General features: G+C 41.5%; 1 protein-coding gene and 3 long non-coding RNA genes across 5 annotated transcripts in view; 1 reads left to right on the forward strand and 3 right to left on the reverse strand.

Annotated features, from left to right (window-relative positions):
* ZEB1 (zinc finger E-box binding homeobox 1) overlaps positions 1-23,789 on the reverse strand; it is a 119,805-nt gene extending 96,016 nt beyond the window's left edge. Inside the window, exon 1 of one of the 2 annotated variants that reach the window (XM_030511779.1) lies at positions 23,686-23,789. In XM_030511779.1, coding sequence (XP_030367639.1) covers positions 23,686-23,743 — 58 coding nt within the window. In that variant the 5' untranslated portion in view covers positions 23,744-23,789. Of the gene's footprint in view, positions 1-22,703; positions 22,906-23,685 lie in introns of those variants that run through there. The other variant, XM_030511788.1, reaches the window with a different exon arrangement.
* Positions 10,243-22,694, reverse strand: LOC115619494. Its single transcript, XR_003995038.1, has 2 exons — positions 21,711-22,694; positions 10,243-11,166 (listed from the first exon to the last, which is right to left on the reverse strand). It is a non-coding gene; the product is annotated as an uncharacterized LOC115619494 (long non-coding RNA).
* LOC115619492 lies at positions 13,822-19,379 on the reverse strand. Its single transcript, XR_003995037.1, has 2 exons — positions 17,204-19,379; positions 13,822-15,211 (listed from the first exon to the last, which is right to left on the reverse strand). It is a non-coding gene; the product is annotated as an uncharacterized LOC115619492 (long non-coding RNA).
* On the forward strand, positions 23,381-26,663 carry LOC115619489. The gene is made up of 3 exons (XR_003995036.1): positions 23,381-23,510; positions 23,877-23,964; positions 24,481-26,663. It is a non-coding gene; the product is annotated as an uncharacterized LOC115619489 (long non-coding RNA).
* Positions 26,664-26,947: the final 284 nt, after the last annotated feature.

The following is a 26,947-nucleotide window of genomic DNA, read 5'->3' on the forward strand; positions in this document are numbered from 1 at the left end:
TGAGCGCTGTCGATATTGAGGACATAGCAAAATCCAAGCTGTCTGCATATCCAGAGAGACACTCTGTGGCTATGAGGAAACCTTTAAAAAGGAAGTATTAATAACAAGAAGAAAGAATAAGAGTAAAAAAAAAAAAAAAAAAAAAAAAAAGACACTTTTGTGTCTAAATTGCTCAGTTACACAATTGATTCTTCCTTGATCTGAAACAACTAGCAATTACTCTAACCACACTGAACTCAAGGCCACTGCACTGAAAAATTCACTGCTATTAAATATATGTATATAATCTTAGTTCTTTATAGTGATATCTCATACTTCAAAGCAGCTTCTCCCATTACCACACCTCCCCACTCCAGTGCCCACACATCAGTTTCACTTGTGATCATCAATTCAGTACAAAAGCACTATCTAAGTAATCAACAGAAATTAACATTTTAAGTTAAAAGCTAGTTGTGACCAACTCTAATAGCACATGCAACTGAATAAGAGAAAACAGAACAATTTCATTGCTGCTACCTAACAAGACTTCAAGATAGCATACTGATTGCAATAAGCTCATTTGTTTCCTGTTACGAGATTGAAGAAACTTCTCTTGAGTCAGATGGATCCAGCTAGAGCTCAACACCAAGATGTTCTGAAAGGAGGTGCATGGGGCAGGAGGAAGGCAGAATGCCTGCTTCTCATCTGGACTGAGAAACCAGTCTTTGAGTCCCAGAGAACTGAAAGATACTTAAGATCAGACTGTTAGAGAAAGCATTGAGACAGGTATAATCTTAAAGGTGTAGCTTTTAGCAATCAGGAATTTCAACTTTGCGTATCGTTTTCAAAAGAAAGTAACACAGGAGACAACTCACAAGTGGAGTTTTAATAACTAAAAGAACATCAAACATTTTTCCAACTCTTAAGAGATAAAAAACATCATCAGGGTGAGATAAAGCTCACAGATAACAAAACCTCGATTTGGGAATTTACACATCAACTAGCTGCCTAAGTTTCTACTATAATCAGTGATATTTGAAGTACTATTCTGCTCATCCAAAAGCAGATACCTATGTTCCGTCAGCTGAACAGCTCTTCAGGTCCACTGACTAGGTCTCTGCAGACTGTAATGGGAGCACAGGCAATGAGCTCACACCCTGGAATCTAAATTTAGGTGCTCTAGTCTGTGAGCCAACCCTACAGTTTATACAGCCAAAGTACATAGGCAGGCTGATAGGCCAAACATACACATGCTGTAAGCAACTGCTGGGAGAACGGTCCTCTAGAAAAACCTTTTCTGAACAAGGACTCTCATGAGAAGCTTCAAGTCAGTATAGTAAGAAAGCCTGCTAAGAGAGCACAAGTTGAATTCCTGAACTATGTTCCATACAAGTTTCTGTCTGCATGAAAAGCAAATGCTTTCTAGATATCAACAGAGGGATATATTCTGCCGTATAAGAGTTGTCTTCAAAAATAGCAACACATCTGAATGATTTCCAGCATGCAACTAGTCAGGGAAAATATCCCTCATTCATTAACTGTGTGAGCAGACAAGAGCTGACACGGTTTTCTCTTTTTAATAAGCAAGCATTGTGGTTGTCACACTTTTCACCAGCTGCCGTATATATGTTTGTAGTGCTGGACTTACAAACTAGAAAACTAAGTAAATAAAGGTTGAGCGAAAGAGAATAATCTATTCCTTAAAAGAACAAAAAAAACCCCCTACACCACAGAAGCCAAAATTTGAGTTGGAGCACACTGAGACACTCCAATATGACAACAAATTACAACTTCCCTGAATTGCTGTAAATCGACCACTTGTTCTTAATCTGTCCCAATTGTGAGATAAAATAAATAGAGGATAATCTCTGCATTCTATGCTTTCCACAGATCTACTTGTTGACAGAGCCAAGGACTGCATCAATTGCTTGCCCACAGAATAACTCTAGGACCATGTGTTCGACAGTTATGTAGGCTAACATCCTTTGTCTCTCAGTCCCTCAATATCACACAGTCACAGAAAAGGACAGAAGAGGAAAAGCACATTCTTGACCCCTGAGATGCCAACAGTTGGCCTACTGAGGTGTTCATCTGCACCCAGCTTTTTTGGTGACCGGGATTCTCCAACGTGACTGACATCTCTCTCTACAATTCATTAGTTCTTTCTCCTGTGGGTTGCCTGCCAGCTTGATCAGGCATGATTTTCAGTCAAGGACCAAAATGCAAAAGCATAGATTGAAGCAGCAATTACAGGGAGATTTGAATGAAATACTGTTGTAAATAACACGGCATTGATTCTGCATTATTCTGTCTTCTTGAAGTCTCAGAAAAGCTGTCATTTCCACACTTTTAAAGATTTCATCATGACCACCAGAGCTAATGCTTTCCCTAAACCTTTGCTTAATGGAATTTTATTTCCTCCATCCAATACTTTGTCAAATTATTCCCAGTAGCAACCTTTCTGTTATTTTGCCTGAACACATAAATTTGTAATTATTTTGATTGCCCTGTATTCCCTCTTAGCTACTGGGACAGGATTGACATCAAGAAAAAACAAAAACAAAACACAAACCAGCCAATAAATAAAAACCATAGAAAACAATTCCACAATCCTAGCAGTGCAGAGCTGTCAGCTCATTTAATTCTGTAGTAGCTGCTACACAAATAGGATCAAAGTTAGTTTTAAATGAGCAGGTGAGGTAACTTCTAGTTTTCCTTTTGGAATGAAGTATTCTACAACATAACCAAATTATAATATTTAGCTCAAAGAAAGAACAAAAACCTTGTGGCTGTCAGTAGCCAGACATGCTAGAGGGCTCAATGCCACTGTCCCCAGAGGGAAACCTGGGGCGAAACCCACCCCTTTCACATTTTGAGACAAGGCTGTTCAAACATTCAACACACTCATATTCTTTAAGAGCTCAAAACTATAGTGGGGCATAGTGGCTTACTGCAAATGCAGATTTCAGTACAGTTTGAAAGAATGCTTTACGCCAGTAGACTCCAGGCCTCGGAAGGCAGGCTGGCCAAATTAGCGAGAAGATTCTGCAGTGTGGCAAGTTGCAGGGGCAGATGAGCTAAAGGACCCCCACATAGCAGGCTTCTGGTCAGCTATTCTGCCAGGAACTACCGCTTTGAATGCACTTCTGCCCATGACTTTATGGTCTAAACTATTCCAAATCAGACAACCTTTAAGGTACATTAAAATTCATTTATTCCCCCAAGCACTTGTGTTTAAGACAGTAAAAGAAATGTAAGATCAGACATGTTAAGTTTACATTCCTGAATTGTCAACTGTTGGTATTACTGAAGTATATAGCTGCCTCTTTAAACTAAACTGCATTTGAGATCAGCAGCACATGGCTAGGTTGTTTTGCTGTTTCCATGATGGATTTTTAGCATTGTGTAAGTTCTAAAAACAAAAGTGCTGTTATCTCCTCAATATTCATATCACTTAAAAGAAATGCTGCTTAATAGCAGGTTTGACTGGCTGTTCCCTGCTCTGCCACTAATATGTTCCCTTGCTACATTTCTCTATTGTGTGTCTTCCCACCTGAAGCTGGCAGAAGGAGGAGAGTTATTCTGACCTTCTTGGAAGACCCTAAGAGCAACTAGTAATGTACTACTTTGCAACTAGGTATGAAACAGCAGATTTGTTTCCTTCGGCATTGCTCCTCCAATACAGCCTTTTCACAGCTAGCAGAACTGCTTCTCCAAATAACACCTTCACACCACTAGAAGTTTAAAAAACAACAATCCCCAAAACAAACAAGAAAGCACAGCAGATTTGGCAGCAAATAGACTAGCCATGGGAACACTAGCTACTAGAAAAACCTCCCTTCACATCTCAAGACTGAAACAGTCTTGAAAAGGGGAACATAAAGAGAAACTCTTACACAGCATGCAGATTCATAGCCTGACAGAAGAGGAAGGAGGCAGAAGTAAGAGAAGAAAAGCTACCATTATATAACAGTATAACTGGCATTTTAAGAACGGGAGGTTTGATTTACCAATTAAAAAACCTTGATATTGCAAAAGCGAACATTTGACTGTTGCCTTTTAGTTCTGATTAATACAAGCAAAGGATTTTCTGTACCAAGTACCAAGATTAGTAGATGAGAGCTCGTAAACAATTCTGAAAAACGCGTACCAGTTTCACTTAGCTATGGTAGAACTGTTCAGAGTTTTGCTATACTGTGAAAAAGTAAACATTGAGGCATATATTTATAGATGGAGAGTCTAGATATAACTTACTGGTTTACAGCCTGCAAGGTTAAGGGAGTTTTAAGATGCAAGTTCTTGCCGTCGTTAATGTTATACAGTTAAACTAAGAATGCAACAGAGAAACTACAGTTGGATGCGCAGGTTTCTGGATGCTGGTTGATTACAATCAGGTATGCAAGTGCAACATCCAAAGTACTAGATTATGGCAGGTTTTGATGGGACTGAGGAGGGTGAACAATCCAGGGGAACCCACATGAAAAAGCACACCATGCTGCTCAGCCTGAGATTCTGAGCAAAATTACCTTGGCAGCGTTGAATAATGGCACTAAACTTATTCCTTAATGCAGCAAGAGATGATGATGACAGTAGGTTCCCCAGAACTACTCTCCTAAAGCAGTTACTGGCAGCACCAAGCAGATGGGAGGCTGAAAGTGTCTCTCTCCAACACACATAAAACTTGAAAGGATGCAGCTAACAAGGAATGAAAGCCATTACTGAAACTCTATCAGACTGCTTCCTAACCCCAAATACCTCTTCTGCCCTGCTGCCAGTGGCTACTGCTTCCATAGCACAGACAGCTAAGGCGGGCATAGGTCCAGGCCTCTGTTACTTCATTTTAAAATTACTCTGCTGGTCTGGAGCCTGATAGTTCCAGTCTCTGTGCCAGGCTGTGACCTGTGAGGCTGAGGACCCCTTCAGTTGCTTCTCCAATGGAAGTGGGAGCATGTTCTGGGTGTCACTCCTCTCCAGCTGCCCCAGCTCACCTAGATCGGGCAAGGAAGCAGAGCCCTGCTCTGCCCCAAGTACTTGCTCTTGTCTCTTCCAAGGTGAACTGAAATAACTCAAGTCTCCTTTAAAATAAAACAAGCACAAAACCCAACCAGCTCATCAGCAAGCCTTTGTGAGAAAGTGTTTTAAATCTGAAAACTGGGTGCTGAGTGAAGCACATTTGTTTTCAAGCAGAACGAACAGGTTTTTAAGCACTTATCCACTAAGCTATGAAGAGAGAAAGTAAACAGTGAAACGCATAGAAGCAGCTGAAGGGAGCTGCAGATCTAACACAGAGAACATCAGGTTTCAAAGTTTAGTTTAAAAAGTGAAAAAGTGTACTCATGCTTTCAGAATGACTTACTAGGTTTGGTTAAAAATAAGGGGGAAAAAAAAAAAAAAAAAGAGTTATCTCCTTGTTGCTTACTGTTGTATTTAATCTCTGAAGTTAATGAAGGCAAGTTATTTCCTTGTTTGGAAGCCCTTAAAACCCAACAAATCCCCCTCCTTACTTAAAAATAAACTTTGCAAAGTTTGATTAAAAAGTAAACAGAAAAAGCCCAAACAAGTGCGCATGTAAGGTGAAAATAGTGGCTGAAATGTCAGGTTAGGAACTGCTCACCCCTCAAGGTGTGGGGGGTTCAGAGAGACATGTAAAGCTGTTGCAGGCAAAGCCTCAGAAGGCACAGGGTAAATCTACACAAGCTGAAAACCCACAAGTCGACGAGAAATTTCCCACAAGCCTCGTGTGAAAGACTGCCTCCTTATACTCGACTTTGAATAGTGCTTTTCATCTGAAACAAAGTGTATGAGGTACAGCGAACAAACTGTAAAGGTAACTAGGCCTTTTGTCATATAGTTCCTCCACCCACTTGTACTTTACTGCACAATAGCTCGTTTACAGATTCAGACCACTCCAGCTCCACATAGAAACAATCTTGTATTGTGAAGTGAATCTACCACAGGAGTAAAATCTAAAAATACTGCAAAAAGTCTATAATAATAATTTAGGAGAATTCTACGGTTCTTCCCTTAGAGACAAAGGCTTTCCCAATTTGAATGGGTAATAACAGACTTAGTCACTCCTTACTTATGACTAATAGCCTACAAAAGCAAAAAATACATATGTACCATACAGTATACAAAGCTCTTTATCTCTTAAAATAAAAAGATGATTTGCACTGAAGCAAAAGCAGCTGTAGTATAAAAATTCATGTTATCTCCCCTCCTATCTCCAGTGGAGAGAACATAGCACGATGTAACACAGATCCATTTCTTCATGTGCTACCCAAGACAAGCTGTACCTGGTTTTGTTTACATCAGCTGATAAGTGCAGCAGCTACAAAATAGCAATGGGTAGAACAAATACCAAATCACATGGATCAACCAGTCACCTGCCTAGTCAGCCATACATTAACTCAACTAAATCATGGGAGACCAGTTAGGTTGTTGGGAAAGTCTAGAAGAAAAGACGGATAGCCTACCTACACTCCACTTGCACTTTCACCTCATAGAGAATAGTTACTCCATCCCCCACAAGCCGCTATAATAGAATAAAGATAAACGCAGGGATTATGCCAAGTTGACCCCAGGCTTTGTTCTTTCCCTCCAAGCACATTCAGTGAAAAGGTCTAAACACACATCTGATTTGACAAGCATTCAGATTCACAAAGAACGTGGTGAAAGTGAAATCATACTCGGGGCATTCATGGGTCCCTATGTCAAAGGTCATTCTGCAGCATTTCAGCTGCTGCTTGCTAGGATTTAAAATGAACTAGTTTAAACCCTCATCACCACAGACACTGACATATAGTTTGTGCCAGCCAAGAATATTTCAAAGCATGTTTAGCAAAATTTACTTCACAGATAATACAGTTTCTGGACAAACATTTAATCTTCACAACTGGCACCATCTCATGTAGAAAATATGAATAAGTTTCCCTTTTAGCCAGATTCGTGATGTCAACTCACATAATTCATCTCCAGAATACTGAATTATTATTAGAATGAAGGTCTGAACAAAGCATTTGTATGCCTTCCCCCTCAAAAAAAAAAAAAAACCTAAAACTTTTTCTACCTAACTAAAGGTTGATCAGTTGATTCAAGCGGGAAAAAAAAGTCACATTTAAACCACTTAGCTAAACCAGCAAGCTCAAAAAGCTTTATTAAACAACTTCTCTTTGATTTTTCTCAGTTTACGAAAATTATTCGAGTCTTCCAGCCTTCATTAAGGATTTTCCAAGAAGGTGCATTAGAAACTAGCTTGAAACAGAAACAGGCTGAGCAGCTTTAGGGTTATGAAAAGTGGGGGAGCAGCAACTGAAAACCTGCTGAGAAATAACAACAGCACAGGAAAACAAATGTATTCTTCCAACGCCTCTGTGAAGCTCGTTGTCAGCTATGGGCAGCACAGTGGTAAGCCCAGCTGTCGATTCAGCAAGCTGCAAGACTGTCACTCCAAAACAGGTCACAGATCAGCAAACAAGTTGTTATTTGTTTTTACTGCAGATGAAGAGGTCTACTCACTAAAAAGCAGCATTTCTGAGGCAATGTTTTTCTAGGAACAACTATATGCCTCTATGTATTACATCTAAGATGGCATGTTGCCACCGGCAGACATGAGATGACTTCTTTACAGAGAAAAACTCAAGCCTTGCTTTATTACAGGAGGTGGTTTCACATAAGCATGCTGGTTTGCCATAGCTGGTAAGCAGACACGTTTTGTTAGCAATCCTAACTTCCCCAAAGTTGAATGGTAAGACACCAGCATCTCCGACTGCTATCCCCAGCTCCTATGCTAAGGCGTTTTGAGTGCATCTGCCAAAAAGCTGCCTCTATTCCTTGAAATTTCCACCAAAGTCATACAACTTGGTAATGACAGACATAGAACTCTCATCTGGTTGCTTCTCAAGGAAGTAGCAAGACAGATCTGTCGTTTCTTCAAGTGTTTAGTGGGATATGCGCCATTAGCCAACAGGAATTAGTTGCATTACATGCTCTCATCTCATATACTCAGGCATCAATTCAAATAACCTTTGGACAGAAGACAGCCTTTATCCTTTTGACAAATGGGAAAAAAAAAAAACAACCCAAACCTCTCAAGGAAGCACAAAATGTGCTTGTTCTTTTTGGCTAAGGAAATAGGCCTTCTCAAATCTCCAGATGCCCAATACAACTTCTTCATCTGCACCCTTCCCCCATGAATAACTAAAAATCCTGTTTAAATAGAAGATTGACATCATCTCAAAGACTGAATATTTTGTTCCAGAGCCCTCATGCCTAAATGGAAACCCACATGTAACAGGTTTTCCACAAATGCCCCGCTTGCAGAAATGGAGAAAAACATCAAAAACAAGGACACACTTCTAAAGGGTTTGGGACACGAGAAATGACTAAAACTCCCTTTTCTTCCTCACGTGATACTGTAAGGATGACAACACAGACATCACAAGGCAAGGCAGGCCTCACTTCCCTCCAGATCCTTTCCATCCCCCAGTGGGAACAAAGCACATTGCTTTACTAATGACTAGCAGGTCATGTTCAGGATAGTATGGAAATCACTCCTATCACGCTGTGTAAGTAAACAGATTTGTCATGTTGGTGCAGCTGCTTACTAGTTTTAGAATATTCTGAGTTCTGTAGATGGCTGTGATGGCTACCAGATAGTTTAAGAATCTGTGAGATACAGAGGAACAAGATCCAATTTTTCAAAAAATAAATAAAAATTACCCCAAATACCCCCCAGTGTTGTAATAACAACATGCTTTTGGCTATTTGGTTTTCCAAAACACTCTTACAAATCAAAACGAAACCTAAGGGCAAGCACATGTGAATGAGTCCGAAAGATTTTGAACATATGCTTCCTTCAAACAGAGCCTGACATGCCTCATTCTCATACACTACAGGCTGATCTGATGAGGATTACATTTCAGTGTTTGCAATTTACACAAATTAAAGAGTTCCTGACTGTAACAGACAGTGTCCACTGAAGTACTCAGCAACAGTCACATAGGTTTTGCAGAATCGCTTTAATTGCTCCAGAAACCTAAACCATCTATTGTTACAGCAGAGATAACCAATCATAAGCCTTATTTAAGGCTTATGATTTGGCCTTGGTTGATTTGGCTTTTTTTGGTAGTGGGTTTTTCCCTTCTCTATAGTAGTCTTGCTTGGAAGAGGACCAGGGGGAAGAGAGAAGATGAAAATACCCTATAGCTCTGCATATCCTAAAATCTTGAAGTTCTTGGACAGCTAGATGAGACAGCGTGACAGAGTTCACTACCTCATCCAGGAACAAGAGCAACATTGCACTAATGCCTTTAATTTCTCATAAAAGCTACTCGATTCTACAACAAGGAAGAAAACATGAGGCTTTTAAAAAACTGACTCTGAGGCACAACTAAGAATGAAGCATATTCCTGTTCACAGAAAAGGAATTCCACAAAACTGGAGTCACCAGGATTCACACAGGGCCTACAACACATAGAAAAGATGTCAACAAACAGTATCTCAGGTAACAAAAACACATACTCTAATTCTTCTACTGCAGAAACACACTTCTGTTCCAACTATGGAAAACAGCAGACAAATAAAACTGAGGTAACTACACAGTTCTGTGCTGAACTAGAGAGGAACAGCAAATCACTGTAAAACCTCTGATCTTCCACATCTTAACAGCACTATGTTTGTTAAAGTTTAAGGCAGGAGATGGCCATTAGGATTCAAGAAACCAGAACTGGGGGAAGGATACAAGAAGGCATCTTCCAGACTTGTATCCTCTGGGCTCCTCATTTTGTGTCAAGCACTGAACCTTTGTCTGTACCAGGCCTTCTGTAATTTCATAGTTTATACATTAGATATTTTACTGAGGAGACATTAAGGTCTTGCTGCCTCCTCCTCACTACAATCAGCAAACAAAAGACAATTTGTGCACGAGAAGTTTTAATATATGTTGTATTCTGAGTTAAACACATTGATAAATAACGTGTCCTGAACCTGGGATTCCAACTCTGCTGCACTAATACTTGCCAACAAGAAACAACAAAGTGATCCTAAGTATCAACCCAAAAGCTCTTAAAATTGAAAGATAATGCTGTAGTCTAAATACCACAGAAAACAGCAAGAAGAACTATCTGCCAAAAGAATATTTTTCTCTATTACCTAAATACCTCTAAGATAACAAAACGTGTATTTCCTACGATTCCTTCTGGTTAAGTGGAGTTCTCAACTGTTTTACCACTCTGTGTCTGGTATTCTGCAGCTTCCCAAATCTGTCCTCAAAACCAGCCATAACACAACACTGTAGCCATGCCAGACCAAGCTGGTCCAAGGCAGCAATACCCTTCCTCAGTATGACATGTGATTATAAAAAAAGCACATAAAAGATGAGAATAGTTCTAGATTTTTTTTATTCATATTCATAAATGCAACTTCCCTAAGCTGCATTAATATGCAACATACTGCTTTCAGTAGTGCCAATTAAGTCACAGTTGTTGAAAGATTTGTAAAATACGTAGCTACCTCCTTCCCCCATAAGAGAGCTCACTTTCTTATTTTTACTCAAATGTCTTTGCAAGACCTACCAGCGACTACCTCCCTTCTCACCTGTGACTGCAGAAACTAGTGGCTTCCTACTGTAAACCACAGCAATCACATGGGGCAAGGAAAGAGGCAAAAAGAAAAACTCCACGGATCCTCTCTTAATGAAACCAGCCTGGAACATATTTTAGTTGCCATCATCTACAGACTATGCACTGTTAGAGATTGTTGACTGAGCTTTTGTTTTATCACCAGCTTCTCTCATAAGCAGCTACAGTCTTCAGTGCCATAAAAAGCTCATATGATCATAGAAACAATTCTGAACTGCAAAATAGAAATGTATGTAAAGTGAATTAATACTGCTCTCAAGGGAGCAACATCTGTGGAGCTCTGTGGTATAATCGGTCTCAAAAATCACTCTCAGTTGTTTCTTTTTTCTTTAGGGGGCAGACTTTATTGGAGGAGACGAAGTGAGAAAAAGTAGTATGCATGAAGTACGCATTTTGATCAAGGGGTTTCCTTTAAGGAAAAATCAATCCATGAGATTGAGGAAGAGTTGGTGTGTGAAGTGCAGCTAAAAGGAGATCTTCAAGAGACATGGGCCACACCACAGGTGGAACTCCCATCCAGAACAGCCCCAGTGAGGCCTGGCAGCAGCTGACGGAATGAGAAAAATAACACAAAAGAGGTTACTCAAAAGTATTCCCATTTTATTTATCACAAGTTGCAATTTCTACATGTTACTGCTAAAGCATGTATTGCCATAGTCTGCTTAGGTTGTATCCACAGTGACATATTGAACAGATGCCAACAAGCAAGGCAAACTAAAACAAGTACCAGTTATTCTAAGAGGCTTCTTTAAAACTAAGTACCTTAGGACAAGCTTTGCATGTTTTAACAATTCCTCCATATTCTATATACCAAATTGTTTTTATGCTGACTTGCCAATTAGTTTGGAAGCCCCATATATCAGTAGCTGTCTTCATTTCCTGAGCAGATGCAACCCAGGAAGATCTTCCATTTAGCATAACTGAAAGTACTGCATCTTTTTTTTCTTTTTTTCTTTTTTTTTTTTTTTTTCCTGGCGAGAGCACCTTTTAGAGCTTGCATGCCATAAAACAAACAAACCTTCTTGAAAGCCAGAAATGGAAGTTAGGAGGGCAAGAGCAGCCACTACTGCTTACACAGTAAACTGTAGACAATTGAGAGGGTTTTGGTTTTTTTTTTTAAGCACCAGATTCTCATAGTGGGTAAGTACAGCTGTCAAAAACCTTGATAGGATTCAGGATTCCTAGTTATTTTTCCTGCTACTGTGCTTCTGCACACAGACTTATGCCTCTGCTTGATCCAGCTCACTACAGCTTTATATTTTATATCCTCCTCCAACATCTGGATTCCCTCTGTCTCAGTCAACCATGTTTCTGGCCCAGTTTCCTTTAAATCTGTATTAGCACATCTTCCAAAAGATTTAATAAACCCAACACACTTCTGGAGGGCAGATTATGTAATCCTGTAACTAATCAAAACATTAGAAATAAAAAATTGAAAAGAAAGAAAAAAAAAACCAAAAAACAACACACACACCTGCATGGTGAAAATGAAACTGAGCCATCATGCTATTACTCCCTTCCTTCACCCCCACATATACAGTTATCAGGAACAGCAAGTAGTACATCATCTATTCAGCCTATCAGCGTTTTCCTGCTAGAAGGATCTTCAGCACTAGTCTGTAAAGCACCTAGGAATACTTTTGACAGTTGAAAAAAATTAAGTTTATTTTACACCCATTAACATGATCATAAACCAAAGGCTACTCTCTCCATCTCGCCAATACAGACGTCCTCCATGGCAGGCTTGTCATATTTTGCTTTATAATGGAGTCATTTTATTGTATGCAAGAAGCCTGAGGCATTTTGTACAGCCCATTACTCTTTGCTGCCCACATTCAGATGGCTAATCTGCTATCAGCCAGAAGCTTGACAGACAAAAGGAAAAGGCAGGAAAACAGCACACAGTTGCACATGTGCACACATTCAGCTACAAAGTGTTTCAACGGTAGACCAAAGAACCAACAAGACAGAGGTTTGATTGCAGTTCTACTTAATGCTTCTGTGGTTGAAGGAAGAGGTACAAGTTCTTTAAAGGCAGATAGGCTGGGGAGACATTAAAAAAAAAAAAAAGGGCAGCTTGATTAGGATGTCTATTAAGACTATTAAGATACATTAAGGCACAAACCTGGAATGCTTTACTCAGTAAGTGAGCATCTTGGAACTTGAAAAGTCACAAACATCTTTCTATTCTGAGGATTTGCTATACAAGACCTTCAAAATGCTTAAAAAAATATTAGAAAGATGAAGTAAGGGCTAAATATAAGCATTGTAAACTATTAAATCAAGACATTTGGCAAGTTTTCAATTTCAGCACTTGTGTTTTCTTACCTGCTCAGAAAAAAACTCAGATTTTTTTAAAAAAAGGTGTATATTCTTGCCTATATCCCATACTATTCTGACACCGTACATATGCAAAACAAATGCACTGAAATGATTTGCATATTATATATCATACTGCATAACAAGGAGCTTTTTTTTTTCTTTTTTGAAGAGGTTGGGGTAATTAATTGAGAAGGCTTGCAACTTCATACCAAAATAAAGAAACACCCATATTTGCCAGAGCTCTTAACCACCTTACTTATTTTGTTTCATCTCAGCAGAGCCACAGCAATACATGCAAAAATATTTTTTAAGCATCAGATCAACAGGCAACACTTTGCATCAAATACCCTGTAAGAATTTTCTGTCAGGATCATAAACCTCTGTTGTGAGTCATGATTTTTATTCAATCAATTCTATCTGTATGCTTTGCAGCTGGAAAGCTAAAATTCTCCCTCTTGTTTAAACTGGCTTAGCTCACAGAAAGCCTGCCACTAGTTTTAGTCGCTCACGTGCTGAGGTACAAACCTGGCTCATCCTTTTAGAAAGTCCCTCTCAATCATGTAACTACCACATCAGCTATGCAGGCTGATCCCTGAAGGCATGATTAATCACGTGATGAAATACAGAGAACTATGGCATGTTATACCGCATTATGTGCCACTGGAACAATTTCCCTTTTCCTATGCTACAACTACCCATTCAATTTTGCTTCTCATTTCTTTTTTAAATTATTATTTCACTTTTGTGCAGAAAGAATCTCCCAGCATTTTGACTGCAATGTAGAACTGATTCTATTTCATGTTCACTATTTGTTATAAGACATATTTAGGGTTTCAGGAATATAGTATGTCAGTCAATTTAAAAATCTGAAAAAGCACAAGGTAAGCCTTCCCATGAAGGGCAGAAGTTGTCAGAATAGTCCCTCCCATAGAATTAGTCTCTGTGATTTTAGTATCATTACAACACTACAGAAGTTTTTCTTGTGTTACTATACAGAGCATCCAAGCCAACCTAATAGGTTAAATTATTTGATGTAGCTATATATATATACATGTACGTCCACAAAACAAATTCCTATTGTAAATGCAAATTCACTCTCAGCGCCCAGTAGCAAGAATGTACCAAAATAGGTTGTTATAAGTCATCCAACAATCAGTTCCTATCTAAAGTTTAAAGTTGGCAAGAACAGTGTTTTCTCGTTGCCTTTGGAGTCACAGAAGTTCTGAAATCCCCCGTGAGTCTTGTTCTGCAGGACAAGTACTTCTCTCCTCCTGTGGCCATCTGCAGCACCTCCTCGACCTCAACAACAGCACCATCCCTGGTGGTACTCTGCAACCTTATCTTTCTCTCCCACATGTACAAGGTAAGAGGGAAAAAAATACTACATTTGCATATGTAATTATGATGTAGCTCAGAAGTGAGCAAAAAATTACTGGAAGTTGAGAACAGATATGCCTGATGACCACACCTTAGTTTTTCAAATGAAAACGCTTTGCAAGGAAGGGGAAGGGACAGCAGTAGGGAAGGAAGCCAGTCATTACAGCTCCAAATCTGCTTCAAAGTCCTTATCCACCACCTCATGCTCTTCGTGGGGCCAACTGTACCTAGGTCCTTCCTGTGAACAATAACACAAGAATGAATCCAGTAGTATATGACTAGTTCTACTTTGCTTAAATTTTCCAAGCAGCTGTACCAGGAATACTAGGGAAAAAAAAACAACCCCAAAAACGAAAGGCTATGGAAAGACATAAATAAAACAGAAGACTAAACAGGTTACAGATTCTGAGTAGCACCTCCTTTTCCAGTCTAGAACTTCACATGACTTACAGTAGGTATCATACAGTAAGTTAAGAGAAAGAATAAAATGGATTAGAAGGTAGGAAGAAGGAAAATCTGATGCATACCTGAAAGGACAGAAGGCAGGAATTCCTCACAGCATTGAGGAAAACTGTTTTAAACCAAGTGTATTTAAGAAAAAAGGGACAACTCATCTCGCTAAGTTTTTGGGCATTAAGAAAAGTTATGTTACATTGTGGGAGGGTGAAGGTTAGAAAACAAATAAAAAACCCAACCTGCTTCTTTAGGTCTAATCTACCAGTTTAGCAAAAAGCAACCTGATCCCTGTAATTTAGGTCTGACTTTTCTGTTCTTTAGTTTGCACTTTTTCAGATGGAATAGATTTCCCCAGGCCTTTTTCAATCATGCAACATTTGTGATGTTTTGTAATTTCATATTGCTTTCTCCTATACACATGCTGTGGACAGATGTCTCTACAAAATGGAACAGAAACTGCCCTCAGTGTCTGTCAGTTGTCTGTCAGACAGAATTTGAAAAGGAGTGTTCACTGAAATAACGAAAACATTTCATATCACAGTGACTGAAGGTGTTCCCTAGTGTCACTGGCCCAAGTAGCATTCGATCCTAACAAGGACAGGCACATCAGTTCATAGGTAAAAATACTCCCTCTACCACATCAGACTCTTTTAACCCCTTTATTTCAAGTGAAAGCCACCCTCAGGATCATGGTGAAACGCCAGATTTATAATCTGTTTGTCTCCGATGCTCTTGCTAGCTCCTGCAATGCTCCTGATCTAACACTTTACTTGCAACAAGCTAAAAAACAGAAGTGCTTGCAAAAGACAGAAGATATCTGCATCAAATACAAAAACATACTTAAAACCATTACATAATACTATGTAGTTATTTAGACAGTTAAGGAAGAGTTGTTTCTTCTTTTCCTTGGAGTTCCATATGAACTCCAATATCATATGGGGTTCTTAGCATTTAAATAAGTAATTTTACATGCTCTTTCACTCAAGAAGGACTCCTACTTGTAGTCACAGATCTGAAGTGGATAAGATGAAATGTCATCTCAGCACAGGATAGAATTTCTCTTTTTTACTCTCAGTCATAATTGAGCCTCCTAACATATCCAGAGGAATACATTCATCATTAGACATATTCATTTGCTTTACACAGTTCTCCAAAAATAGGATAGATTGAACACACTGAAGGCAGAGCAACAAGGGAGATGCTACCAAACAGAAAGCAAACATTTGTAAGGGAAGCAACAAAGGATGCCACTTTTCAGGTTTTAACCTTTGGGTGACAGCAGCTGTTAACCAAACTGCTTCACAACAACAGGGGTAAAGTCCTCACATCAAGGAGATTGTGACAGCTGGGAATGACAGCTGAAAAGGACAGAACTGAAACAGGCTGCTTTCAAACAAGACTGACTTCTCAAAGATGAGAAAGCATATTTTTAGTTAACTTCTGTTGCTCTGAAAAAGCATGTTAAAATAAAAGATACAGTTACATTACAGTAATGGCATCGGAAACAAGCACAGAGCAAGGCAGAGTTAAAAAAAACCCAACAAAACCCACAACAACAAAAAACCCCTCCTCTCTACCCTACTTGGGGTTCCTTTGGCTACAAATGAACAAGACAAAAAAACTTGGTTAAAAAGTTCAGCACTAACCAACTGAAACATGTGAATCACTGCCTGGCTGCTCCACATGCGAAGATACAAGCTTAACAAGTTCCTTCTTTCTGCTCTACCATTACTTATCCTCTTAAGCTATGAATGTAAGCTGCCAGGTACTAACACAAGGAACCAGATGTATAGGCCCAGATACAGAAAGAGAAGACCCAGCATAATTTTACTGCCTGTAAGGTGCTTACATACTGTGATGTATGGGGTAAAATACATAGGGGTAGTATTTTTCTCAGGAGTACTAAAATAGATATATAAAGCTATGCTGCCTTTAACTGTGGTCAGTATTTTATTGTCCAGTCTCACTCTTCTTGACTGGGCTTCCCATTTTTCTTGACTGTCACACAGCAATACTACTCACCTATGCAAAAAAAGAACAAATAGATTCTTAAATAAACAAACTGGGGCTCAATACAAAAGGAAAACTGAAAATAAGCCTACTCTTTCTTTAAAAGAGGAGGGCAAGCAAAGATTAAAAAGCTGCAACTGTGAACAGTTTTTAAAAATATCAAGCTTCTGTTACCCTTTCCAATAACTTAAAAATAAGACTCTAGGAATTGGACAGCCAGAAAAGCAAACCAAGACTAAGAAATACCCATGCACTTGATAATTAGTTCAAGAAATTGACTCAATCATAGTATCAGAGGCAATGGCTTAGTGAGAGGTTCAAAAAACTTGCTAATGGAACATGGAAGCAGAAAGCCCTATAGAAAACACACAAAACTCCCTACAAAATCCCCCAGCAACTCCCGTGTTTCAAGGCATCACCTAGTCAACTGAGGTCAAAGCTATTTCCCACTGTGATCTCCTCATGCAGCAGACGGGGGACCAGTTTCTTCAATCCCTGAAAGGCCACCAAGGCGAGTCAGAAATAAAGCACAGAACCGTCAGTGAGAAGCAGACTACTCCCTTCCCTGTATTCCACCCTCCCTCCTTCCCACACATGCTCTTTTCCTCACCCATGCACCCCTGCCCACTCACGACATCCATCCCTCTGCTCTCCGTGGTCTGCTTGGTTTTTTGTCGGTTTTTTTGAATTTTAGTTATTAAAGATTTCAGACAGGGATTTTTTGTTTTAAGGAAGACTTATGCTTTTTTAATTACCTAGCAATTGTGTTCAAATAGCAGAAATACTAGCCACATTCTGAGACTCTTCTTTAGTCATTACTGTCCCAAGAACACCAATATCTGATTAAATTATCTCTGCCCAGGTACTAAGCTCTAAGAAAACAGTTTTCTAAACACCCCATGCACTGGAGGAGGGATGTTGAGGTTAACAGTATAGGTCTTAAGCCAGTTTCATCCTGGTGTGTTTTACTTTTGTCTGCCTACACACTACTGAACTTAAAATTTGGGAATGCAAAAAACATCCAAAGACAAAATCCTACTTCTCTGGCACATCATTACATAAACATTAACTATGCAGACAGGAAACATCACCAGTGAAGATACTATCTTAATACCATTTAAAAATGACTAAAGAGAAAAACTGAGTTTTGCATCTTGCTACTTGTTTGCTGGAAGTGCAAGTATTTCAAGACAATAAATATGAAAGAGCTTAAATACTTATACAGAAAGGAATAGTAACTGCTGAATGATAAATCTGTTCTTTCTCTTTAAGGCTCTACATCAAGTCAAATGCACGGGTAGTCCCAAGGATTAAAAATGGATTGAGACTCAGTCTTGCTATGGACTTCCTGTGTGACCTTGGGTAAGTCACTTGAGAATTTAGTTCTCAAAAATAACAGGCCTATTATAGCTGCCAGAATGAAGCACCAAAGTTTCTGAGACCACAGGTGCAAGTCAGGTCCTGCTTATGCGCCCATAACAGAGAAGACCCTACCTAGTGAGTTTTTTTGAAAACAACAGGTAAGTATGACCAGAACTTCAGGAATATTAAGCAACTGAAAGTTCATCTGGAACTGTACTTTGAAAATTCGTATGAAAGCCTACATAAACCCGGAATTATTTCCATTTTTCAAGTTCTTGTTTTGTGATTTCTGTGAAACCTATCATGAGTAGAGTATGATCTCCAGAAATGTAGTATGTACTGTTAAATGTTGGATTTACAGTCAGCGAAGCACACCATATTCTAATCAGCTTGCAATATCAATTAGTTAGAGTTTTTGAAATGACTACAAACAGCTAATGAGTTGAAAGCAATAAGCTTATATTTTTGGTAAATAATAATGACTGTATTTAGAAATAGGGATGCTTAAGAGCCATTTGGCTAGATACTGTGTTTCCAGCAGTTTCCCTGCAATAGAGTGCAGTAGCTCAAAAATCAGTTAAAAAACAAACAAGCAAAAACCCCACAACCCAAGCTTCACAGAGGTTGGTTTTATTTCTTTAGTATAGTAAGAGTGCCCCATGCACGTTAAAAATGTCTGCCATCCCTCGCTGGCATTTTAAACCCTATTATAACAGATGTTTTCACATGAAGAAAGGCACTGCGCTGGTATTTTTACTTTAGATTACTCCAGCTTCTCCACTTACCACTGTAAAACTTCTGTTAGAAGAAATGACAGGTTAATACCACCACCTGAGTCCCAGCAGGGAAGGAGGCAGAGGATGATTGTAGAACCCCTTCCCCCTGCACTGCTGACAGAGGAGCTCGCTTGCAGAGAGCAAGGGCCTAACCACAGTCAGTAACACTGATACTAACAGTACCTGTAATAAAGCCCAAAGTCCACATAAAGACTCAATGGGCAGAGATTATCTAATATAAGAGAAAATGTTCAACAAAAAATTTGGGCTAAGGTCATGTAAGTCAAATCCTCAGACTTTTAACCAGAAAGTTTAATCTGTGTGACTTCTATGATCAGGAAGTCCAAGTCAGAGGGAAAGTTTCATTTACTTGCTACTTTTCATCAACCGTTTCAGCATCATGTTTACCAGAGTCCCATAAGTGAGTAAAACTGTTTCAGGCAACTAATTGCCTTAAAAACCCTGCCTCAGGTAGCTAATTATTTCAAAACACCCTGCTTCACAATTGTTAAAATAACAAGCACTGGTTACTGAGAGAAAAATGAAGAGATAATGACATTTTAAAGCATATTCTCATTATATTTCAGTAGTTAACATTAAAATAGAAGTATTACTCATTCATATGAGGGAAGAGTTCCCTGGTCTCAAAACAGTTAATTCAGCTGTCCATGTAGACCTGTTCACTGTGCCTGGAATTTTAACTCGGGCTACATTCCTCAATTCCCAAATTGCAAATTTAAATTAATGCCCGAGTTAAAACATGATACCTAGTGAAAAGAAAGGCAGGGGGCAAGAGAAGAAAGGCAGGACAAGGAATGTTGTATCCCAAGCGTCACTAACACCTGACATCCTGCCAGTAGTTAACACCTTGGAGCTAACAGAACTACTCCATGCTTTTGCCTTATTCAAAGGCACTTATGATCTTCTTAAAGTCCTTCCCTTTGTAACTAAACTTAATATGAAATGATTATCTAACAAAAATAACGAGAGGAAATCTCACTATAAAGCAAGTGAAGTAGTACCCCAACAAGTTAATCTACCTAACCTTTTAGTAACGAACTCACTCTTACCAGGGGGTAAAAAAATGCCTGCCTCATACCTTCTCCTCACGTATACTTGACAGTATGCAGAGTTTACTCAGTTTCACCCATTGTTCTTTTTACCATTAAATATGCATCTGAAAACCTGAAGGCATACTTACTTTTCAGAACACAAATATAAAAGGTTGGTGTCTTTTTAACCCTCTAATAAGGAAAGTTTTGAGTATTTTGGTCATTTTACTTGTTTCACAGCATTGCTAAAGAACAAGATACGTTACTTTTATTTTTGCTATTTAATAAGAATTAAGACAATCCTATAACATATAGGACAGATGCTAAGAAAGCAACTAATCCTGATCCTACAAGCAACTTAGAATATGAAAACCTTTGCTGAATCTATTTAAAGTCCACACAGGATTCACAGAGTGTGGCAATGCAGATGACTGGCAAAAAAATCGCATCCCTCTTTTCTCATCGTCGTTTCTCTAGCAAAAGAGAGGGAGAAGGGGAAAAGGTAGATAGGAAGAAACACTCCCAACCAGTGCTATGTTTCTGCTTCGTCAGAATGGTGTTATTGTCCCAACACTTTGCTAACTCCTTCACTGTAGTGGGCATTTGTGCATTGGCCAAAAGTAAGGACAATGACACAGGATAGTTTTCTTCAGGTAAGAAGTGCCAGATTTTCTTGTAAGTGGAGGTTTTAATGGCAGTGCCAATCGGCTCTTTTGCTGATCTCCTGTAGGGGCCAACAAACAAGGTAGAAAAGGAACCAGCTCTAGAGTTAAGAAAAGACAAGACTGTCTTTCCAGCTGCAGTTAATGCATCAGGATGGAAGCTCTAAGTTCTGGCTCCCAAAGATGGGGATGGGAGGTGGTGGGTAGAAAATAAAGTTTACAGTACAAGAATAGCCGAGTTAAGTTTATCAACAGATAAACGGAAGGAAAGTTTACAGTGTAACAACTCGATGCCATAGCCCAGTATTATTAACTGGTATACTGGATGTCAAGTGCAATCTCTCTCTAATAATCTCACATTCTATGGGAAAGTGGAGGAAAAAGGCAACTGAAACAGCATAAAATTGATCTAGTATATATTACCAACAAGTCAGCTGCCGAAGCATCTCCTGTATGCTGATCTCTCATTAACAGAAGATACTCACTTATAAAAGCAAAGTGCATTTAGAGACTTAGGGGAAAAAAAAAAAAAGTCTCATACTTATCCAAAGGTTAAAGGGTTAACATTTTTCTAGCCATTTTCTTTAGTAAACATTTGCAAGTCAAACATAAACCCACTGCTGAGAAATCTCTATTATCCAGAATCTATTATCTAACCGATCCTGATGCTTCAATGCACAATGACTGAAGTTGGTTTTAATTCCTCAAAAAAAGGAACCAAAACCAGCCTAAGACAAGCCATGCTACATTCTACAGCGCAGAACTAGTTGATAAAGACTCAGAGACGTTTTACAATAAAACGGGTGCAACAATGAGGTCCAAAAGTGAAGAAGATGAAAGATACCTGGAACGATACCACATCTTATACACCTTTTGTTTTCTGCGAGCGATACATGCTGCAGACAAAACGTTCTGTGCTAAACAGCCTCAAATCTGGTTTTCTAATATTAAGCACAAAGGAAAAACACTGACAGCAAGCATGGTAAATAAATCCCTCCCTTGAGAACGAACGCAGCAGACAGGAGGGGGCTGACATGCATGCAGGAGAAAACTAAACACCATCTTTTTTTCTACCTGCACAAGTTGCCATTTGCTGCAGCGATCAAGAATCTCCTTTCCCCGTTGATTTCAAAAGCTAGGGTTTCAGAAAATTTCTCTCTCAAGTCATCTGTTGATATGCTTTAGGAGTATCGTACTCGTATCACTGGATCTTTAAGAGAAAAATCCATTTTCTTTCCTGTTCAGGTAAACATGTTTACAGCTCCTGCACACACGCTGGGTGGTTCAGACTCGCATGTCACACACATGTCGTCAGCAACAAGAAAAGCCCCTTTCTCTGATCATCAACATTTTTAATAAGGTAAAGAGTAAAGCACTTTCCAAACTTACCTTTAGCACAGTCAAATCATGAACTAAATATAAATATTTACACTAGGACAAGGAATTAATAACGTGAGCGTGCAAATAGAAATACTCGCTAGAAAAAGCACAGAGCAAAATAAGAAAACCCTCCTAAGTTCAAAGCGATCAGATCAACTCGCCGGCCCCTGGAGAGGCCGTTATTTATCACTACGTTACGCCCGACACAGTCAGGATTAGAGAGGAGAGGCACCGATCGTGACTCGGAGCTATTTCGGAGACCGTTCCCTGCGTCTCGGGGAAAACGCCTCGGATCGCCAGCGAAAGCCTTCCTATCTGTGACCCTGCACAGGAAATGCCACATAAAACCTAAAATTGCCAAGGAAGGTTACAAAATCTCCTGCTTTACACCCTATTGCGAAGAGTCGCTACGAGAACCCAACTACTTCTCCATTTTACAGAACACAAGTACAGAGTGGGTGTTACGAGCGTTTATTCCCCCCGCCGTGTACCTTCCAAACGCATCCTAAAGTAACCCACGTACCAAAGGGGAAAAAAAAAAAAACAAACACAAACCCACCCCACGGCAACCCTTCAGTCTGAAATGTAAATGTAATTCCTTATATAGACTGCAGCAGCCGGTCGCACACGCACGGAGCGGGGGCCCCCGGCCAAACCGTTACCACCCATTATTATACAAACAGGTACCTCCGAAGCCAGAGGAAAGGCACGAAACTTCGCCGCCCGCCCTCTCCGCCCGGGAGCAGCCCTCCCCTCCCCACCGGCACCGGGCAGGCAGCGCGGCCGCGGGGCGCCGCCGGGGACCAACTCTCAGCGGAGAGGGGAGGCGGCGAAAGCGGCGAGCGGGCGGCGGGGCTGCCGGCCCCCTCCCGCCGGCCCGGGGCGGCCGCGCAGCGCTGCCCCCGCGCGAACCGCTGCCCGCTGCGGCGACACTGCCTCCCCCGCCACCGCCGGCCCCGCTCCCCGAGTGTGCCCCCTTCAACCCCCCCCCCGCCCCCCGGTGACGGCTGGCGTCCCCCACCGCCGCTCCCCGCAAGGCGAATGCCAGCCCACCCCGCGGCGCCGGACAGGGAGCGAGGAGCCGGCCCACGGCCGGGAGAGCGAGGGGAACTCCGGCGGGCGGCGGAGAGAGGCGCTCCCCGGCGGGCGGTGGGGCGATCCCGCCCGCGGGGCCGGGGGGGAGGCGAGCGGGGAGACCCCACTCCGCCGGGGCGCGCAGGTAACAAGTTTCGGAGTTAGGGCTGCCGAGGCCGGCCGGGCGGCGGGAGATCCCGCACCGCTCCCCGCGGGGGTTCGGTGTCCCTGCCCGGGCCGGAGGGCGGCGGCGCGGCCGGGGGGGGGGGGGGCCCCCGAGCCCGCTCCCCGCAGCGGCGGCGGGGCGGTCGCGGGGCGTGTGGGGGAAGAGAACGCGTAACGGTCCCGGACAGGCGGCGGAGTGCGGACGCACCGCTAGGCGGAGGAGGGAGGCAGGCAGCGAGGCGAGGGAGGCACCAGGTAGCGGATATAACGGTGCGGAGGGAGCCGGGCTCCCGGCGAGGAGCGGCGGGGGAATTACTTTCGCGCCCGCCCGACCTCCCCCCTCCGCGTTCGGGACGGCTCTGCCCGGCCCCCGCCCCGGCCCCGCCGCCGCCCCAGCGCGGCCGGGCCGCTGCCCCGCGAGCTGACTGACCGTTATTGCGCCTCGGGTTCGCCTGCTTCCTGCGCTTACACCTGGGGCCATCCGCCATGATCCTCTCGCTTGTGTCTAAATGCTCCAGTCACCTCCTCCCCCGCCCTCCCCCCTCCCTCGCCTCCCCTCCCCCCCGGACCTGGTTTACGACACTGGGTGGTTTTACTTTTACATCACCTTCCTACACCTAGTGCTCGGCCGGAACCTTGTTGCCAGGGGAGACCGGCGCTTTACGGCAGGACGTTTTGAATGGCGGCGGGGGAAAAGTTGCGGCCGCAGGTACCGGCAGCGGCGGCCGCGGGCGGGGGGTTCGCGGAGCGGCGGCGGCGCCGCCCGGGGACCCCCGACCCGCCGGGGCGCGTCCCCCTCAGCCCTCCGCAGAAGGCATCGGGGGGGTTCCCCGCGGGGTGGGGCGGGCCGAGGGGGCGGCAGCCCGGTGGGGCGGCGGAGGGGCATCCCCCCGTCGGCGCGGCCCGCGGGGGAATCCTGCCGCCCCGCATCGCCGCGCTGAGGGACCGGCCCGCTGCCAGGTGCCGCCTGCCCCGCTGCCCCGTGGCCTGCTCGGCGCGAGCGACCGGCAGCTGCTCGCAGGTAGAGCGGGGCTGCCGGGCCCGCTTCCCCTCGCTTCCGCGCCGGACACCTGCCTTCGGCGTTGGAGCAGCGATGGGGCTGTCCCCGCCTCAGGGTCCGCTCTTCCCCCGCGGGCTCCCTTACCGTAACCTGGGCGGGCAGGCAGGCAGCGGAGCGGTGCAAGCGCGGGCTGATCCACGAAGTGACGGCAATCTGGTGTTACAGGTCTAATCAAGAGGCAGACAGCTGGACGGGAGTGATGCTGTGCTCTCACTCTAAGCGAAATCTGACATTCTGGGGCTTTCCTTAATCGTACTTTCTGCTTTTATGAAGAGAAGAGGTACAAAATTCTATGCTCTAAAAAATAAAGAGGGAAGAGTGTATTTTTTCACAGTTAACTAACAACTGCGTTTGGGCTTCTGTACTAAAAATTGAAACATTACCTTTAAACACTCATACTATTTGAGTTTCATTTCAGGCAATAAAATAATTTGGTATGTTTCCATTTGTTCCTAGGCTTTCTTATTTCTTCCCCTTTTTTTTTTATATATATATTTTTTTCCTTGTGATGATTCTGTAAGATTTATAGTTCTGTGCTGCTGGAGAATCCTTTTACCCAATCAAATTTCAGTTTGTTTTAACAGAACAGTGTTTAACAGAAAGTGTTTCTGTTAATGGGATACTTTATTAAGTAATTGAATTTGACTATATTTCAGCTATTCTACATTGTCTCCACTTGCTATATGTTCACACACTGTAACACAACACCTCATCTCATGGAAGCAGCATAACATATCTCTAGAAAATGAACTGCTGAACACTGACAGTTTGTAGAAGTACCTGACAGCTGAAACTTCCCCAGAAGTCAGTAAAAGCAGAAACGCTTAGGAAGGAGGTATAGGGCTAGGCATAAGCTGGGAGTACTGAACCCCAAATGCAAGGGTAGCTAAGAACCACAACATGAAACCAACTACAAGATAAAAAAGAAATGTCAGCGAAATTTCAGTGGGTGAATCGCAAAGTTTTAAGGCAGAATGCCAGTTTTGTCCTGCTTTAATAGTTCAGCATCCTTGCCTGTCAAGATTTTGTACAGAAGATACCCGTGGTTGTGAAACTGCTTGCAAACAAGGGCTTAAGGTGTTCTGGAATTATGGGATGTTTTTATCATTTGGTGGATTAATTTAATCTAAATATCATGTACAGGTCTTCATGCTAAGTTTTTACTTCCTTAAAATTTGACATGTTTTAGAAGGTAGTTGCAAAAAATCTATATAAATATTTTTGTAGATTTGTGACAATATTCCCCTGCATGCCCACACAGAATTGCAGGCCTCTCTTTAGGTGACTTTCAGGTAGCTTGTTTTCATTGAGTTTTGTCACTTCTCACCTCTGGATAAGAAGTCTTGTCTCTTCTTTGTGAACAATTTATATTTTCTTAACAGAATGAGGAGAGAAACAGTCTCCTGGTGTTTTTCAAATGGCCACAGTGTCTCTTTGAGCATTAGTCTCTTGAGATTTCCAAGCAGCTAGGAGAAACTGGTGACAACACTTGCTGCCTATTAGTTTTGAAGAGCAGAACTGAAACTGGCAGGAGCATTGCTAGCTCTACACTGTTATAGTTTTGATAAATGAGAAGAGAAAACCAAAGCAATCTTTGTATATGTTATCTTTGATAACATGGAGGTCCAGAAACTAAAAAAGCAGAGGATAGTGTTTTGCATGAGGTTACTGATTACCCTAATCACTATTCATTGTGGAAAGCATTTCATTCACAACTTAATAGGTACGTGGATGGGTCATTTTGGGGTGGGTTCGTTTTTAACCTTTGATATATTTAATCTAAGCAACTGGGCACTTCACATCTTTGTATACAAAGTTCCCATTATTTCCTGTGCTAAAAAGCATCACAAGAGAGCAGCCACTGTCAAAGTGTTTTGACCCAATACATTCTTCTAATCCTGGATGCAAACCCAGTAGTTAAAATTCCTGCTGTCTTTGTAGTGTTCTGCACTATATAAACGTATTGTATATGTAACTTAAACTGGTTTGTGCTGCAAGAATGAAAATCCTGTTTTTCTTCATGGTGTACAGCTTTCAATCTGACTTTTCAGTCAAGAATGCAGAAATTGGGTAATGTACTGATTTGCAGAATCTCAGAAAAGCAGTATATTTTCTGCATCCTTCTCAATGTGGCAGGCTTACTGCTGTACTTCACCTTTTTGAAATTTATTTCCATTGTCTGAAGACAGGAATTAAAATACTTCAGTAGTCACAGTGGAGTATGGATGCTTGAAAACCAGGTAATGGTTATTATAGACAGTTTTTGCCATTTTAATAAGTCATGTATGTTGTGTTATGGTTTATGATCTCTTGAGAATGTATTATTAAATAAAAGCAATCAGCCCTCTTGTATGTGTACTCCTTATTCATGTTTATGAAATGAAGTTTCACATTCTGAGTATTCTAGATTTAATGGTGTTCATTTAGTTGAATGAATTTAGAAATACAGTGGAAAATGACTCAGTGAATTGTTTCTTGTTTCATTTCTGGTTAGTGGAGTTTCTTTTTTTTCAGATTTCCATTAGTGAGACTTTATTTTCACTTTTGTGTATTTTCTTGGAATGTCAGTTCTTAAAATTTACTGTTAAATTGATGATTTTTTATTTTTTTATATATGTTTTTGCTCTGTAGA

The sequence above is a fragment of the Strigops habroptila genome, chromosome 1 (assembly GCF_004027225.2).
Source record: "Strigops habroptila isolate Jane chromosome 1, bStrHab1.2.pri, whole genome shotgun sequence".
NCBI lineage: Eukaryota > Metazoa > Chordata > Aves > Psittaciformes > Psittacidae > Strigops > Strigops habroptila.